The sequence below is a fragment of the Penicillium citrinum genome (genome assembly GCF_028827155.1).
Source record: "Penicillium citrinum strain IBT 23319 chromosome Unknown utg000003l:1.0-4596430.0:1.0-4598250.0, whole genome shotgun sequence".
Taxonomy (NCBI): domain Eukaryota; kingdom Fungi; phylum Ascomycota; class Eurotiomycetes; order Eurotiales; family Aspergillaceae; genus Penicillium; species Penicillium citrinum.
Genome location: NW_026622688.1, coordinates 3,451,230 through 3,464,122, shown reverse-complemented (window position 1 = coordinate 3,464,122; position 12,893 = coordinate 3,451,230). Strand labels below are relative to the sequence as shown.

Here is a 12,893-nt window from a genome sequence, read left to right as displayed (position 1 = left end):
GATGTCAATGCATAAAAGGCTGCTATTGCCAGGATTCCATCTTCCCTTTTTTCCTTCTGTCAGCATACATGGACTACCCACACATTCTCCAAAGTTGGCCTTGCTAAAATTGGGCCAAATTTCTCACAGGGTCTTTTATTCTTGTGGATCCTACATAAGTTGACATGGCGAAGGAGGAGATAAAGGACCCGGTCCAGGGGCCCGATATCAAGGATGACAACCCTCCATCTTACGCTCATCAAGAAAAAACAGAATATGCAGGACCGGACCTTGAAGACCGTGGACGGGATCATATGAATGCTGTCTTCGAAAACCCTTTGGCTGGAATCCCGCGCGAGCAGCTTTTCAAACAAGTTGAAGAGTTCTGTCAAGAATGGGGTCTTATGTCGGATCTGGAAACTTTCAAGAAAGGCGCACTTATTTCGCAAACCCCTGAGTCTGCTACATCTCTTCCAGAACTGAGTGTCGTTGAAAGAGAAGCATTGGAACGGGAGCACACGCATAAGTGGAGTCAGCCCTGGCAGCTGTATTTCCTGGCAAGTAAGTCAATCATTTGAATCTGCAACATCCACTATGTTCCATTTTCAACGCTTGGTGGTGAATATACACTAATATCTCTCTGATTTTCTCTTTAGTTATGTGCTCCCTCGCTGCTGCGGTACAAGGCATGGATGAGACCGTTAATAATGGAGCCCAAGCCATCTACCTAAAGGTAAGATTCTTAGCAATTCAACCTTCAATGATACATTATTGATTGACCTTGCATGAAATAGCGACTTGGCATTGAGAATAGTGACAATCTTACCGGGCTTGTCGTTGGTGCTCCATACTTAGCCTGTGCTATCATCGGCTGTTGGCTTACTGAGCCACTCAATCGATACTTCGCTCGACGAGGTACCATATTTATTTCTTGTTTCATTGCAGCCGTTGCGTCAGTCTGGGAAGGAGTCTGTAACTCATGGGTGAATTTGTTCATTGCTCGGTTTGTTCTCGGCCTGGGGATTGGCTCAAAATCTTCGACTGTCCCGGTCTATGCGGCAGAGTGCTCTCCTGCTCCAATCCGAGGTGCTCTCGTGATGATGTGGCAGATGTGGACAGCATTTGGTATAATGCTTGGAAATATCATGGGCGTGGCCTTTATGAATGTGGGCAATGACTTGAACTGGCGGCTGATGCTTGGGTCAACTGTCGTACTTCCATTGATCGTTTGCGCCCAGGTTTACGTTTGCCCTGAATCTCCAAGGTGGTTAATCCAACATGACAAAATCCAGAAAGCTTATCAAAATTTCAAGATCCTGCGTCCAACCGAAATTCAAGCTGCTCGCGATCTATATTACGCTTACGTCGGTGTGCAGTTGGAACGAAAAATCAACAAAGGGAAGAATTTCTTCACGATGTTCATTGAGCTTTTTACGATTCCACGTAACCGTCGTGCGACTATGGCAAGCTGGATTGTCATGTTTATGCAACAGTTCTGTGGTGTCAATGTCATCGCCTACTACTCAACCACCATCTTCCAGGAGTCCGGATATGGATTGTCGAATGCACTTCTGGCTTCCATGGGGACTGGTATCCTTAATTGGGTCTTTGCGCTCCCTGCTGTTTTTACTATTGATACTTGGGGTCGCCGCAATCTACTTCTTTTCACTTTCCCTTTCCTGGCTATCTTCCTTTTCTGGTCCGGGTTCTCCTTCTGGATCGATACCGATGACCCAGAGAGCAAAAAGAGAGTGGCAATGGTGACTACTGGCATGTATTTGTTTGAGGTCTTCTATTCTCCTGGTGAAGGACCCGTCCCATTCACATATTCTGCTGAGGCTTTTCCTCTACATGTTCGTGAAGTCGGCATGTCATGGGCTACAGCCACAACGTGGTGCTTCAATTTCATTCTCTCCTTCACGTGGCCTCATCTCTTGACCGCATTCAAGCCCCAAGGAGCCTTTGGCTGGTATGCGGCATGGTGCATCATTGGTTGGGTACTGGTATTGCTTTTCGTTCCTGAGACCAAAGGTAAGCGCTAAGATATCTATCTCTGCGGACTTCTGGCTGAGCTTTGCTAATGTATTCTCATTTAGCTCTGACATTAGAAGAATTGGATCAAGTCTTTTCTGTTTCAACAAGAAAGCATGCTTCATATCAGCTCAAGAATGCTTGGTGGCATTTCCAAGTCTGGATTCTTCGACGAAAGCTGACACCATTGCCAAAATTCTATCAGGGTGCCCAGCATCTTGCAGAGATTGGCAGTACTGTGCCCATGTAGACGACGTCTTTTTGGATCTCTGCTTGGTCCCATAATATCTCCCTTTTCCTTCTGCAGTTTTATTGGGAGGACAAAGGAAGTCTCTCCGATTCTGTATCGTGATATTTGTTCCCAGATGGCAAACTTAGTCTCTGTCTCTTTTCCTCCTTTCTATCTTCTAATTCGATAACGATGCTTCTCATGGTTTACTGTCCACTTAATCACCTTATCTCCCAAGCTATCCGCTTTCGTATTCGTAGCTTTCAACATGGCGCAGAAGTCAGGCTTTCTATTGTAGTCAAATGCAAAATACCGCAGCCGGCTTATATTGGGAGTTTGTTGGTACTAGCATAGTACAACGTGGCTCAACTCGTGTGATAGTAGTGAAAATACAATGGAGATCAGATACTGGTCACCCAAAAGCTATCGAGACTGTAGACAAGTTGATTCATCAAATTGATAGTGACTCCTATTATCAACATGAGTGCGCACTTCCATCTGAGTTGACAGCGGGTACTGGCTTTTAGCTTGGATTATATTCCCAATTTGCTATAATCCATGCATATACGAAGTATCGAATGCAAGTATAGATATTTTCACTTGACAATCCATCTCGAGTGTAAATGTTGATTCACATCCAGCTCTCCAAGAACGAGCTGTCTCTGGTTTACGCCAATCTCTTGCTCAGGACAGCACCATAGTATACTGTGGCAATGAAGCTGACCATGTTGACCAAGCTAGACATGCCATGCAGACGCCCGAATCTCTTGTTTAGGGCCACCATCTCCTTGGAGTGAGGAGCGGGGTCGTAGCTCCTCTTTCCATCACGGGTTTCTGCATATGTCAATCACGGCCCATGAAACACGCTGCTAGAGTTTTTGAAAGAGAACAGAAAGACACTCACCCTGGTGTTTACGCTCCCGCATGATGTTAACAGTCAGTGGACGCAATACAAACATATTGATTAAGCCAGTAACAGCTACAGTAGCCATAGGCAAAAATGTGTTCAGGCGGTTCTCAGGAGCCACCAGGCCAGAAAGACCAAGCGCCTGTCCACCTCGGCTGGCTGTCAAAGCCACAACGACTGGAAGAGCTGTCTGCATGGAGAAATAAACGGGGAAGATTGCGGTTTGCAAGCTTGCAAACTGCGGCCGCGGCAGGGCGCGGAAAGCCACGATTCCGCCAACGAATGACTAGTAAGACGTTAAATTCTTTTTGAGTTGCATTGTTGCAGGGGACTTGAATTAGATCCCTAATCTAAACATACTTGGAAGAACTGGGAGCCCAAAAGGGTTCCGTAGCTGCAAAAGTGTCAATATGCTGTTCGGACTTGAAAATTCCCGGTTACAGGGAATTTTGAGTAGGCGTAAACGAACCTGAGAATGTGATAGGGGCGAGGGTCATTCATGATGGGATATTCCTCGGCGCATTCAATATTGCACAAAGGAAGAGGTTGATATCGATGGCGAGCTTTAACCAGCTTTGAGTTGGGCGTGGGGATGGATTTCCACGACTAGTGGGCCCATAGCCGGACAATAAGTTCACGGCCAAATATGGGGAAACTCCGTATTTCCAGCACGCAGTTTTGCAGAGATAGTATTCTAGCCACGCACTTTTAATTAAGCACACCCTGATCAAGTGATGTCATGTGCCCACGCGCCAGTCTAAACGAAAAAGGAAATATCACGCGTCTGCCTGGGTGTGCCTGGAGAGAACGAATGCCTTTGTTTCTCTCATTTCGCTTTTTGACCTCTACACCTCACTCAAGGTAATCAGTTTCAATGGCTGAAAAAGAGGCAACTGTCTACATTGTCGATGTGGGGAGGTCTATGGGCGAGTGCCATCATGGCCGCTCCGTGACAGATTTGGAGTGGGCCATGCAATATGTCTGGGACAAGATCACACATACAGTACGCGTTTTTTTCAAATTATTGATAGTTTCAATATCACTCACTAGGTTCTAGGTTGGCACTGCCAGGAAAACGGCAACTTTATCTGTCCTTGCTCTGCGTTCAGATGGTAGGTGTCTCCATTCCATATCATTCTTCCATTTGGACCCGTCTAACCATAGAAAAAGACACTTCAAATGAGCTGCGAGAAGATGCACATAACTCGAATATCTCAGTTCTCTCAAAACTCGGACAGTATGGCTTCCTTCCCGAGCCTTTCACGGCATATGACTGACCTTCTACCAGAGTTCTGATGCCTGACATTCGAAAGCTGCGCGATGCTATCAAGCCTAGCAAAACAAATCGAGGCGATGGTACACTGTATTCTCCTCGCTTTTATGAGGATCGGCCTGCTAACTACGAAGAAAGCTATTTCTGCTATTGTCGTTGCAATTACAATGATCAATGAATTTACCAGAACGCTTAAATATAAGCGGAAGATCGTCCTTGTCACGAATGGTACTGGGCCAATGAGTGGTGATGGCCTCGAGGAAATCCAGAAGAAGATTGTTGAAGATGGAATTGAACTGGTCATTCTGTGGGTGATATCCCTCTACCTCTTCGTTTTGAATCATGCTAACGTTGCCCAGTGGTGTTGATTTCGATGATCCGGAGTACGGGGTAAAAGAGGAGGATAAAGACTCCCACAAGGTAAACTCAGCCCATATGAACGACTGGGTCCGGCTGCTTATTGTTTTGACTAAAACGCACAGGCTTTCAATGAAAACTTACTCCGCGGGTTTGCTGAAGGCTGCAATGGGGTCTGTGGAACTTTGGAAGAGGCTATCGCCGAACTCGATACGCCTCGTATCAAAGACGTCAAGAGTATGCCATCTTTCAAAGGTATGCTTCGGCTAGGCGATCCTGGAAAATATGAAACGGCATTACAAATCCCAGTCGAGCGCTATTTCAAAACATATGTCGCCCATCCACCCTCTGCCAGCTCTTTCGTCGCTCGCTCCGGTGATGCGGAAGGGCAAGAAAGGAAAGATTTAGAGCCAAATCAAGGCGAAGCTCTTACTGCTGTCAGAATGTCACGAACCTATCAAGTCAATGACCCATCGGCACCTGGCGGTAAAGTCGATGTTGAGCGTGATGACCTCGCAAAGGGCTACGAGTATGGACGGACGGCTGTTCACATCAGCCAGATAGATGAAAATATCACCAGATTAGACACGTTTGCTTGTCTGGATCTCATTGGATTTGTCCACCAAGAAAAGGTAAGTTGTCGTGATTTGTCTGGCCTGACTCGTACTGATAATCCTGCTTATTCGTCAGTATGATCGATACCTCCACATGTCTAATGCCAACATCATAATTCCGGAACGCGCGAACGAAAAGGCTTCTCTGGCATTGTCATCTTTAACCCATGCCCTACACACATCATCTTATTATGCTATTGGTCGCATGGTCACCAAGGAGAACCGTCCGCCGATGGTCGTTCTGCTTGCGCCCTTGATCGAGGCGGAGTATGAATGCCTCATTGAGATACAGCTCCCCTTCGCCGAGGATGTTCGACCGTATCAATTTCCACCACTGGACAAGGTGATCACTGTATCAGGAAAAACTGTCACAGAACACCGAAATCTCCCGAATCAGGACCTTCAAGAAGCGATGGACAACTACGTCGATAGTATGGAGCTGGGTCACAAAGATGAAACGGGGTATGTATCGTATTTGAGGTTTTCCGATTCATGAGACTGATAATAGGACTCAAACCAGAAATGATATACTTCCCATCGATGAATCGTTCTCTCCGCTATTGCATCGCATTGAGTCAGCGGTACGATATCGTGCAGTGCATCCAAATGATCCTATCCTTGATCCACCGGAGATCTTAACCAAGTTCGAGCATCCAGATGAGGAACTTGTGAAAAACTCAGCACCCTTCCTCGACGAACTGATCTCAAAGGCAGAGGTCAAGAAAGGTACTTCCATCCAATTCAAACTAACAAGCCCTATACTAAGTAATGATAATTAGTTCCTCCAAAAACCAAAGGGCGTAAGAGGCAACGGGAGACAGAGAAGCCCCTCTCTGGTCTGGACGTGGATGCTCTCCTGAACCAAGAACCAAAACGCGCCAACATATCGTCGGAGAATTCTCTTCCAGAGTTCAAACAGATGTTATCCCGTGCAGAGAACATCGAAACCATTCACAGTGCAGTCAAACAACTCTGTGCTATCGTCGAATCACAAATCAAGAACAGCCTGAGCGACGCAAACTATGACCGTGTCATTGAAGCTCTGGGGACCATGCGTGATGAGCTTGTTGACTACGAGGAACCTGCTCTGTACAACAATTTCCTTCGTTCATTAAAGTCGAAGATATTATCAGAGGAACTGGGTGGTGACCGGAGGGAACTGTGGTGGCTGTTACGAAGAAGCAAGATCGGTCTTATCGACAAATTCACCTCTGACAGGTCGGAGGTCACAGAAGAAGAAGCAAAAGAGGTAGGCATACTGGTACTTTGATGGCAAGGTGATAGATGCTAATGTCTTTCAGTTTTTCTCTTCCAGTTAGGGCTCTTTGCCCAAGCAATGAGCTAGATGGAGATTACACATTTGTCACTGTTCATAGAAAACAGTACAGAGTTCATGGAATTATGACCACAAACGGCTTTCGTAATTTCTGTAAATTCGAATCATATCTAAATTCCGCCCATGCTGGGTATAGTAAACTAATAGAATAGAAAAATAGCACTATGATATCAGTGCTAATAAACGCTTGCAGTCCTCCCTGTTGGTAGCCAAGTTCGACTGGTATGTATGCACCGTCAATCCGACACTTAGGAAATCCTGCCGATACGCTTCTTGCCAACATCGACTTTGGCCTTGAGTCTAGACAACAGTTAGCATCACTAGTTTCATTGCTTTCGTTTCCAGAAAGACTAACCGATCAGTATCCTCGTCTGCCAATCTCAAGAGCTCATTGTGCACTTCCAACTCTTCATGTATAGCCTGCCCCAACTCTCTCTGCCTCATGATAATTTTCATCAATTCTTCCACACTCTGGTCTTGATCCTGCATTGTCTGCTTTTGCAGCTGCAATACGCCCTGATTATCAAGCTCGCGGGTACGCTCAGTCTCTTTCCCAAGTACTCTGCCAGATCGAGTAGGCGTTCTGCGTCCATTGCTGGGTCCATCTAGTTTTCCAAAGAGCGTTTCTTTATCTTTGTCTGACATCGCAGCGACAGCGCTATCAAGTCGAGTTTTGTTTGCCATAGCTTGTAACAGGTCTTCCAAACCATCTTTTTCCTTACGTGCATTTGTAAGAAGGTCCTTCCGACGGCGCAGCTCTCCCTCTCCCAAACTAGATGTGGATTGGGACCCGCGGTTGCTGAGGCTCTTAAGACCTTCTTCCAAGTTAGTAATCATAGTGCCCGCGCGCACAAGACTACTCTTCGCCTGGGCGGAGCTCTCATGCTGCTTTGAAGGTACTGTTTCCTGGTCACGACGTGAGAGTTGGAGGCGAGCGTCGTGTAGATGGGATTTCATGTCACGGTGATAGTCGAGCCATAGTGTAGGGTCTGTGATTTGGGAGTTGGATGCCGATCCCGGATCTGTGATCGCAGCATGTAGCCGAGTAGATGTGTTATTTTTGGCGCCACCGGAGGAAGCAACGGCAGCTGTGGGGAGGTTCAGAAAGGCACGCCAGGCAGAGGAGTTGCGCCAACGGCCATCGGATGATTCATTGATTGCTTGGAGATACTCTTCTAGTCCACGACGGCGATCTTCTCGGAAAGACTCATTTGAAACAGTATTTGAGAACCAGGCCTTCGAAGGCAGAGGTACTGGTGGTGGCGCATTGGTTTGAGTGATTAGGTCGGCATGGAAAGCGGAGAAGTCGGAGTAACGCTTGGAGACGGTGAAGGAACGTAGTGGGAGACGGAGGGTTATGTGATAGACTGTATGAGGGGGAGATGTCGGTGAGAGGCTGGTGTTGGGAATGGCGATCTCAACTGTTGGCGCCATGGTTGGTAGAGTGAAAATAAAAGACAGCGAAGCGGAGGAGCTGTTTGAAGTTCAACGATCCTCTCTTCCGCATGACGCAAGGCACCCGAAATGGGTTAGCCGCATCACGTTCAAGTATACAAATGATCTACAAGGACCAGCTGGCGGACCAAATATAATATTATACGACACTGAATTCTGTTTAGAAGATATGGAGATATTAATAGATATTCAATTGATCTTGAACAATTTTACAAATAGGGGTATATGTTTTCAAATCACAAAGCTTCCGGACCAGTCCAAATCTCTCGTGCTTCTAAGAGATCTCGCTGTCCAAAGAACTCGCCCACCACAGTGATGATCATATCGAGCATAGCGCGAGTTTGTGTCACTAAGTCTGTGCCATCAGAGGTATCATCTGACATGGCATGCTGACTATTATCTTGTAGCCTGGCCTGTAGCCTCTCCTTTGCCGCTGCCAGCTCATCTGGCTGATTGGCATCATCGGGCATCGGCATGTCGGGTGTATCCGATACCTCGGGCATTGGCTCAATTTCTGTTAATGGCTCTTCAGGTTCGTCCTGGCCATTCTCTTCTACGTTTGAATCTTCGTCGGCCTCCTCTTCCGCCTCAACTTCCACATCTTCCGCCTCTCGAACCTTTTCAAGGATCTTTGCTGCTCTTTTTCCAATATCACGAATCTCTCCGACCTCTTCTGTAGACAGTTCTCCGATCTCGCGACATTTTCCAAGCAAACTCCAAGCCCAGGCCCCCAGCCTTCTTATGCCTGGGGCATCGCCGCTTCGTACATTGTCCGATAGTCCTCGCGCTAGGATCTGCAGCACACCTAAAACACTCTCTAAGTCCATGCACGCAAGTTGAGCCATCTGAGGATCGACAGCAAGAATCAATCGTCGCCATTCCTTGCGCGCCGCCGCATTCTTTCGTGGAAGACTGATGGGGTGTGAGTCGTCAAGGCCGGCAATCACCGCAGCAGGAGGTGTACACTTTAATGTTGATCGGAGGAGTAAGAACCGGTATCGCAGAAGGTCATAGTAGGAGTTCTGAGCTTCGGGGTATAAGCTTTGAAGGAAAGCGTCCGTTTTCTCGTCGGGTTTTGCGGGGGCGATGTAAGCTTCATCCTCGAAGAAGCCATGAGTGAAGGATGTCTTTTTCCGGTCGGGTTCATCCGAATTCACTTGGGGGGTCCAAATTTGATCCAGTCACAGCATCTTTCGAGCTCTGGGCGATGAACAGAGAGGGCATCGCGTTCGCTTCGGATCTAGAAAGTGGTTTCTAAGGTCAGGACGGTCCGCAGAGAAAACGTAGGGAAGGGCTGAGCAGGGATGAAGGTCTTTAGCACGCGATCTAGCATTGACCGTAAAAAGTGAAGACTTACCTCACCATCCGCAAGTACTCCATCCCATCATCTGCTGGGCCGTAGAATAGCTCGTCTCCGGCATCATCCAGGCCAGGAAAAGCGTTTTTCTGGCCGTATATGGGGTGACTGCGCGGCTGCTCGTGGGCAGTCTTGTCATCTTCATCCTCATTTAGTCGAGGACGTTTGAATGTTGGGGTCGACATTGATGCTTTGCGCTTGTCAGGCATTGGAGGCGTTGCAGGAGAAAAGAAGTTCGGGGCTGCTTTTGGCTCACTGACGGGCGGCCCCAGCGCTTATCAGCGTCTTACAGCCGCAGATCTGCGATAAGTCTCGGAAGCACGCATTTCTTGGCGCCAAGAGTAAGTATAAACCACCTCGATATTTTTGAAATGATCCAACTTCAGTATTTTATGCTTCACAGGATAGTTCAGCAATTCTGTGGATAGTCCAAGTGATTCATTTGATCTGGATTCGATCCCGAGGCCTTCATATTAAGCTTTTCACGCTCTTTCCTTCTGAAGTGCGCCTTCATCCAGGCATGACGTGATGTCAACAAAGGAGGTCAAGAGGGATATTTGCATACAATTTAAAAATTTTAGGAGTGATTAGTCTATTTTATGGTTCAATTTGATTTTGATTACTTTCTTGCACATTCAACGATGTGAAAATCTCAATAATTTGCCATGGGGGTGGTCATGGTTGACTTGGACGATGGCGGTACTCATCGGAGTGATGGAGGTATAAGATAAATTTGGGACGGACAGGCCTTTCAACCACCCACTGTATCTTGCGATCTAGCGATTCTAAAAATCCGAAAAAAATAACCAAAAAACGCCAAAAACCAAGGACAACAAGTTTCACAACCTGAAATTCCTTTCAGATGAAATGGGGTGCTCCTCCAGAGTTGGTGTTCCGGTGCACCCAGGCTGCCACGTGATTTTTGTGAATAGCTTCACGAAGTATACCTCAACAGCATTCAAAAGACATGAAGTTGAAATTAGCACCCCCCTTGAAGTTTGACAGACCCACAGACCATGTCAGATAGTCCAATGGTGATAGTGGGAACTTTTGTAGATATTAAGTAAGCAAAATCTGCATCCCCACATGAGATCCACCTACTTCTTTCGTCAGCGAAGTTCAGAGATGTAGCAAAATGGGCAAAGATTTTGTAATTTAGGGTGAGTGGCGTAGTGGTTAATTCCATTGCTGCACTAAAGCGAGTCCTAAATGTACACCTCGGTGTACGTGCCCAACGCACCTGCCTGCCTGGGGGGCGACAGGAAAAACTGTGTGTCATGGCGACCACAGCAGCGGACGGCACAAGAAAGATCTTCGAGACTTTCTATAGCCTGGACCTCCCACTTCGGTGGGATGGAAAGGGTGAATTTTTTGCTTTGTGAAAATGATTTTAGTTTTAGTATTGACTCGTTCTAATTAAAGCAATTGACAATTGGACTTATCAGTTCATGCAATTCATTTTTTGAGACTTTCTTCGCTATACTTAAGTCTATCTACACAAATCAACTCTTCAACCACCCGTTCGTTTATGGGCGGAGACGCTGGGGGTCACGGGGGAACAGCGAGGCCAACCGCACGTTAGGCAGACCCAGGAAGAACATCACGATACGGTTCAGACCCAGACCACCACCGGCGTGAGGTGGGCAGCCCTGGCGGAAAGCATTGAGGTAGTCCTCAAAGCCCTCCTGGGTAGGGTCCAGACCCTTGGAGCGCATCGATGCCTCGAGCTCCTCGATGTTGTTAATACGCTGGGCACCCGACATGATTTCCTCACCGCGCATGAAGAAATCGTACGAGTTGGAGAAGCGAGCATCCTTGGGGTCGGCCTTGGTGTAGAAGGGACGCACAGCCATGGGGAACTTGTCCAGAACGTAGAAGTCGGTGTCATACTTGTCGCGAATGATTTGGCCAAGTTGCTTCTCCATAGCAGTGGTGAAGTCATTCTCGAATCGCTCTTGTTCCGACATATCAACACCAGCCTCCTTCAGCAGAGCAACACCATCCATATAGTTCAGGCGCAGAGCCTTGCCGTTCTTAGGCAGCTTGAAGTCACCGGCCTTGGGGTATGACTTTTGGATGGTAGCGATCTGGGCAGCGTAGCGCTCCTTGAGCTGAGAGAGAATGAAAACCAGAAGGTCCTCGGCGAATTCAAGGACCTCGTGGTAGTGGTGCTCGAAGGTCTTCTCGAAATCAAGACCAGCAAACTAAAGTCTGTTAGCAAAATCACTGTGGGCCAAAACGGCAAGGAAATCATTCTCACCTCGGTCAAGTGGCGGTGGGTGTTGCTGTCCTCCGCACGGAAGACTGGGGCAATCTCGAAAACGTTCTCCATATCACCGGCAATACACATCTGCTTGTACAATTGAGGACTCTGGGCCAGATAGCCATTGCGCTTGAAGTACTTGACCTCGAAGACGTTGCTGCCACCTTCTGTGGCCGCACCGACCAGCTTGGGGGTGAAGATCCACCGAGAACCGCTCTTGATCATGTACTCGGAGAACAGTTGGGCAACACCACTGGAGATCCAGGTGATGGCCTGGCTGGTCTCGGTTTGGAGGTCAAGGACACGGTTGTCCAGACGGGTCTTGAGGGTAACGATGGGAGCACCCTCAGAATCGACCTGAGGAGCGTCGTCGGTAGTCTCAACGGGAGGTGGGCGTTCAGCATCCTTGACCTGCATGGGCAGCATTTGCGCAGCCTCGGAGATCATATACACCTTACGGATGTGAATCTCAAGGTTCTGAATGGTGGCGGAGGAAATGGGAATTTCGGGCTTCTTGATCAGACCGGTAACCTGAACAATGGAGTTGACGTTCAATCCACCGGTGTACTTGATCATCTGGCGAGAGATGGGCTCGGCAGCCGCGATAACAGCCTGGATCTTCTGGCCTTGCTGGCGCAGCATCAGGAAAGCAAGTTTGGCACTCTGTACACGGGCATTATCGACACGGGCGACAACAGTGACCTCCTTCTCCTCCTCAGTGAAGTCGCTGAATCGGGTGGTGGGGTTAACGTCTTCGGTCTCGGGGAGCTGGCCGTAAAGGTGCTTGGCAGTGTCATTGGCTTCTTGAGCGGCAGCCTGGGCCTTCTCTTGGGCAGCGCGAGCAGCGGCCTTCTCGGCCTTAGCCTTCTCCTTAGCAGCCTTCTTCGCGGCATTCTTGCTGGCGCTCTTAGAGTCGCCTTCCGCGGGCGCGGCGGGCGCGCCGGCCGCTGGAGTCTCCTCGGGCTTAGGGCGAGTGGGCAAGTCGGAGTCCGCCATTATGCTTTGGAGAAAGATGTCAGATTCAAATTTTGCTTATTAGTCTAATTGGGAATGTCTCACCTTAATGATACACTTTGAATGGAGGGACTTGAT

At 48.0% G+C, this 12,893-nt stretch overlaps 6 protein-coding genes across 6 annotated transcripts; 2 read left to right on the top strand and 4 right to left on the bottom strand.

Annotated features, from left to right (window-relative positions):
- Positions 1-164: 164 nt before the first annotated feature.
- On the top strand, positions 165-2,260 carry N7469_004517 (sugar porter family MFS transporter; the record flags this gene model as incomplete). Its single annotated transcript, XM_056643437.1, has 4 exons — positions 165-540; positions 636-712; positions 774-2,010; positions 2,076-2,260. 4 exons carry the CDS (start codon positions 165-167, stop codon positions 2,258-2,260), a joined length of 1,875 nt encoding a protein of 624 aa, XP_056502849.1.
- A 646-nt stretch (positions 2,261-2,906) lies between these two features.
- Positions 2,907-3,647, bottom strand: N7469_004516 (DUF4149 domain-containing protein; the record flags this gene model as incomplete). Its single annotated transcript, XM_056643436.1, has 4 exons — positions 2,907-3,073; positions 3,144-3,432; positions 3,507-3,540; positions 3,616-3,647. The coding sequence occupies 4 exons, from the start codon at positions 3,645-3,647 to the stop codon at positions 2,907-2,909; spliced, it is 522 nt and encodes a 173-aa protein (XP_056502848.1).
- A 373-nt stretch (positions 3,648-4,020) lies between these two features.
- On the top strand, positions 4,021-6,709 carry N7469_004515 (ATP-dependent DNA helicase 2 subunit KU80; the record flags this gene model as incomplete). Its single annotated transcript, XM_056643435.1, has 11 exons — positions 4,021-4,149; positions 4,204-4,258; positions 4,317-4,383; positions 4,435-4,502; positions 4,558-4,726; positions 4,779-4,839; positions 4,902-5,408; positions 5,467-5,852; positions 5,911-6,116; positions 6,170-6,639; positions 6,692-6,709. 11 exons carry the CDS (start codon positions 4,021-4,023, stop codon positions 6,707-6,709), a joined length of 2,136 nt encoding a protein of 711 aa, XP_056502847.1.
- A 265-nt stretch (positions 6,710-6,974) lies between these two features.
- On the bottom strand, positions 6,975-8,160 carry N7469_004514 (uncharacterized protein; the record flags this gene model as incomplete). The annotated part of the gene is made up of 2 exons (XM_056643434.1): positions 6,975-7,026; positions 7,082-8,160. 2 exons carry the CDS (start codon positions 8,158-8,160, stop codon positions 6,975-6,977), a joined length of 1,131 nt encoding a protein of 376 aa, XP_056502846.1.
- Positions 8,161-8,417: 257 nt separating this feature from the next.
- N7469_004513 (SIP1 domain-containing protein) lies at positions 8,418-9,747 on the bottom strand (the record flags this gene model as incomplete). The annotated part of the gene is made up of 3 exons (XM_056643433.1): positions 8,418-9,308; positions 9,367-9,421; positions 9,539-9,747. The coding sequence occupies 3 exons, from the start codon at positions 9,745-9,747 to the stop codon at positions 8,418-8,420; spliced, it is 1,155 nt and encodes a 384-aa protein (XP_056502845.1).
- A 1,317-nt stretch (positions 9,748-11,064) lies between these two features.
- dps1 (putative aspartyl-tRNA synthetase Dps1) lies at positions 11,065-12,797 on the bottom strand (the record flags this gene model as incomplete). The annotated part of the gene is made up of 2 exons (XM_056643432.1): positions 11,065-11,742; positions 11,799-12,797. The coding sequence occupies 2 exons, from the start codon at positions 12,795-12,797 to the stop codon at positions 11,065-11,067; spliced, it is 1,677 nt and encodes a 558-aa protein (XP_056502844.1).
- Between the last annotated feature and the right edge of the window lie 96 nt (positions 12,798-12,893).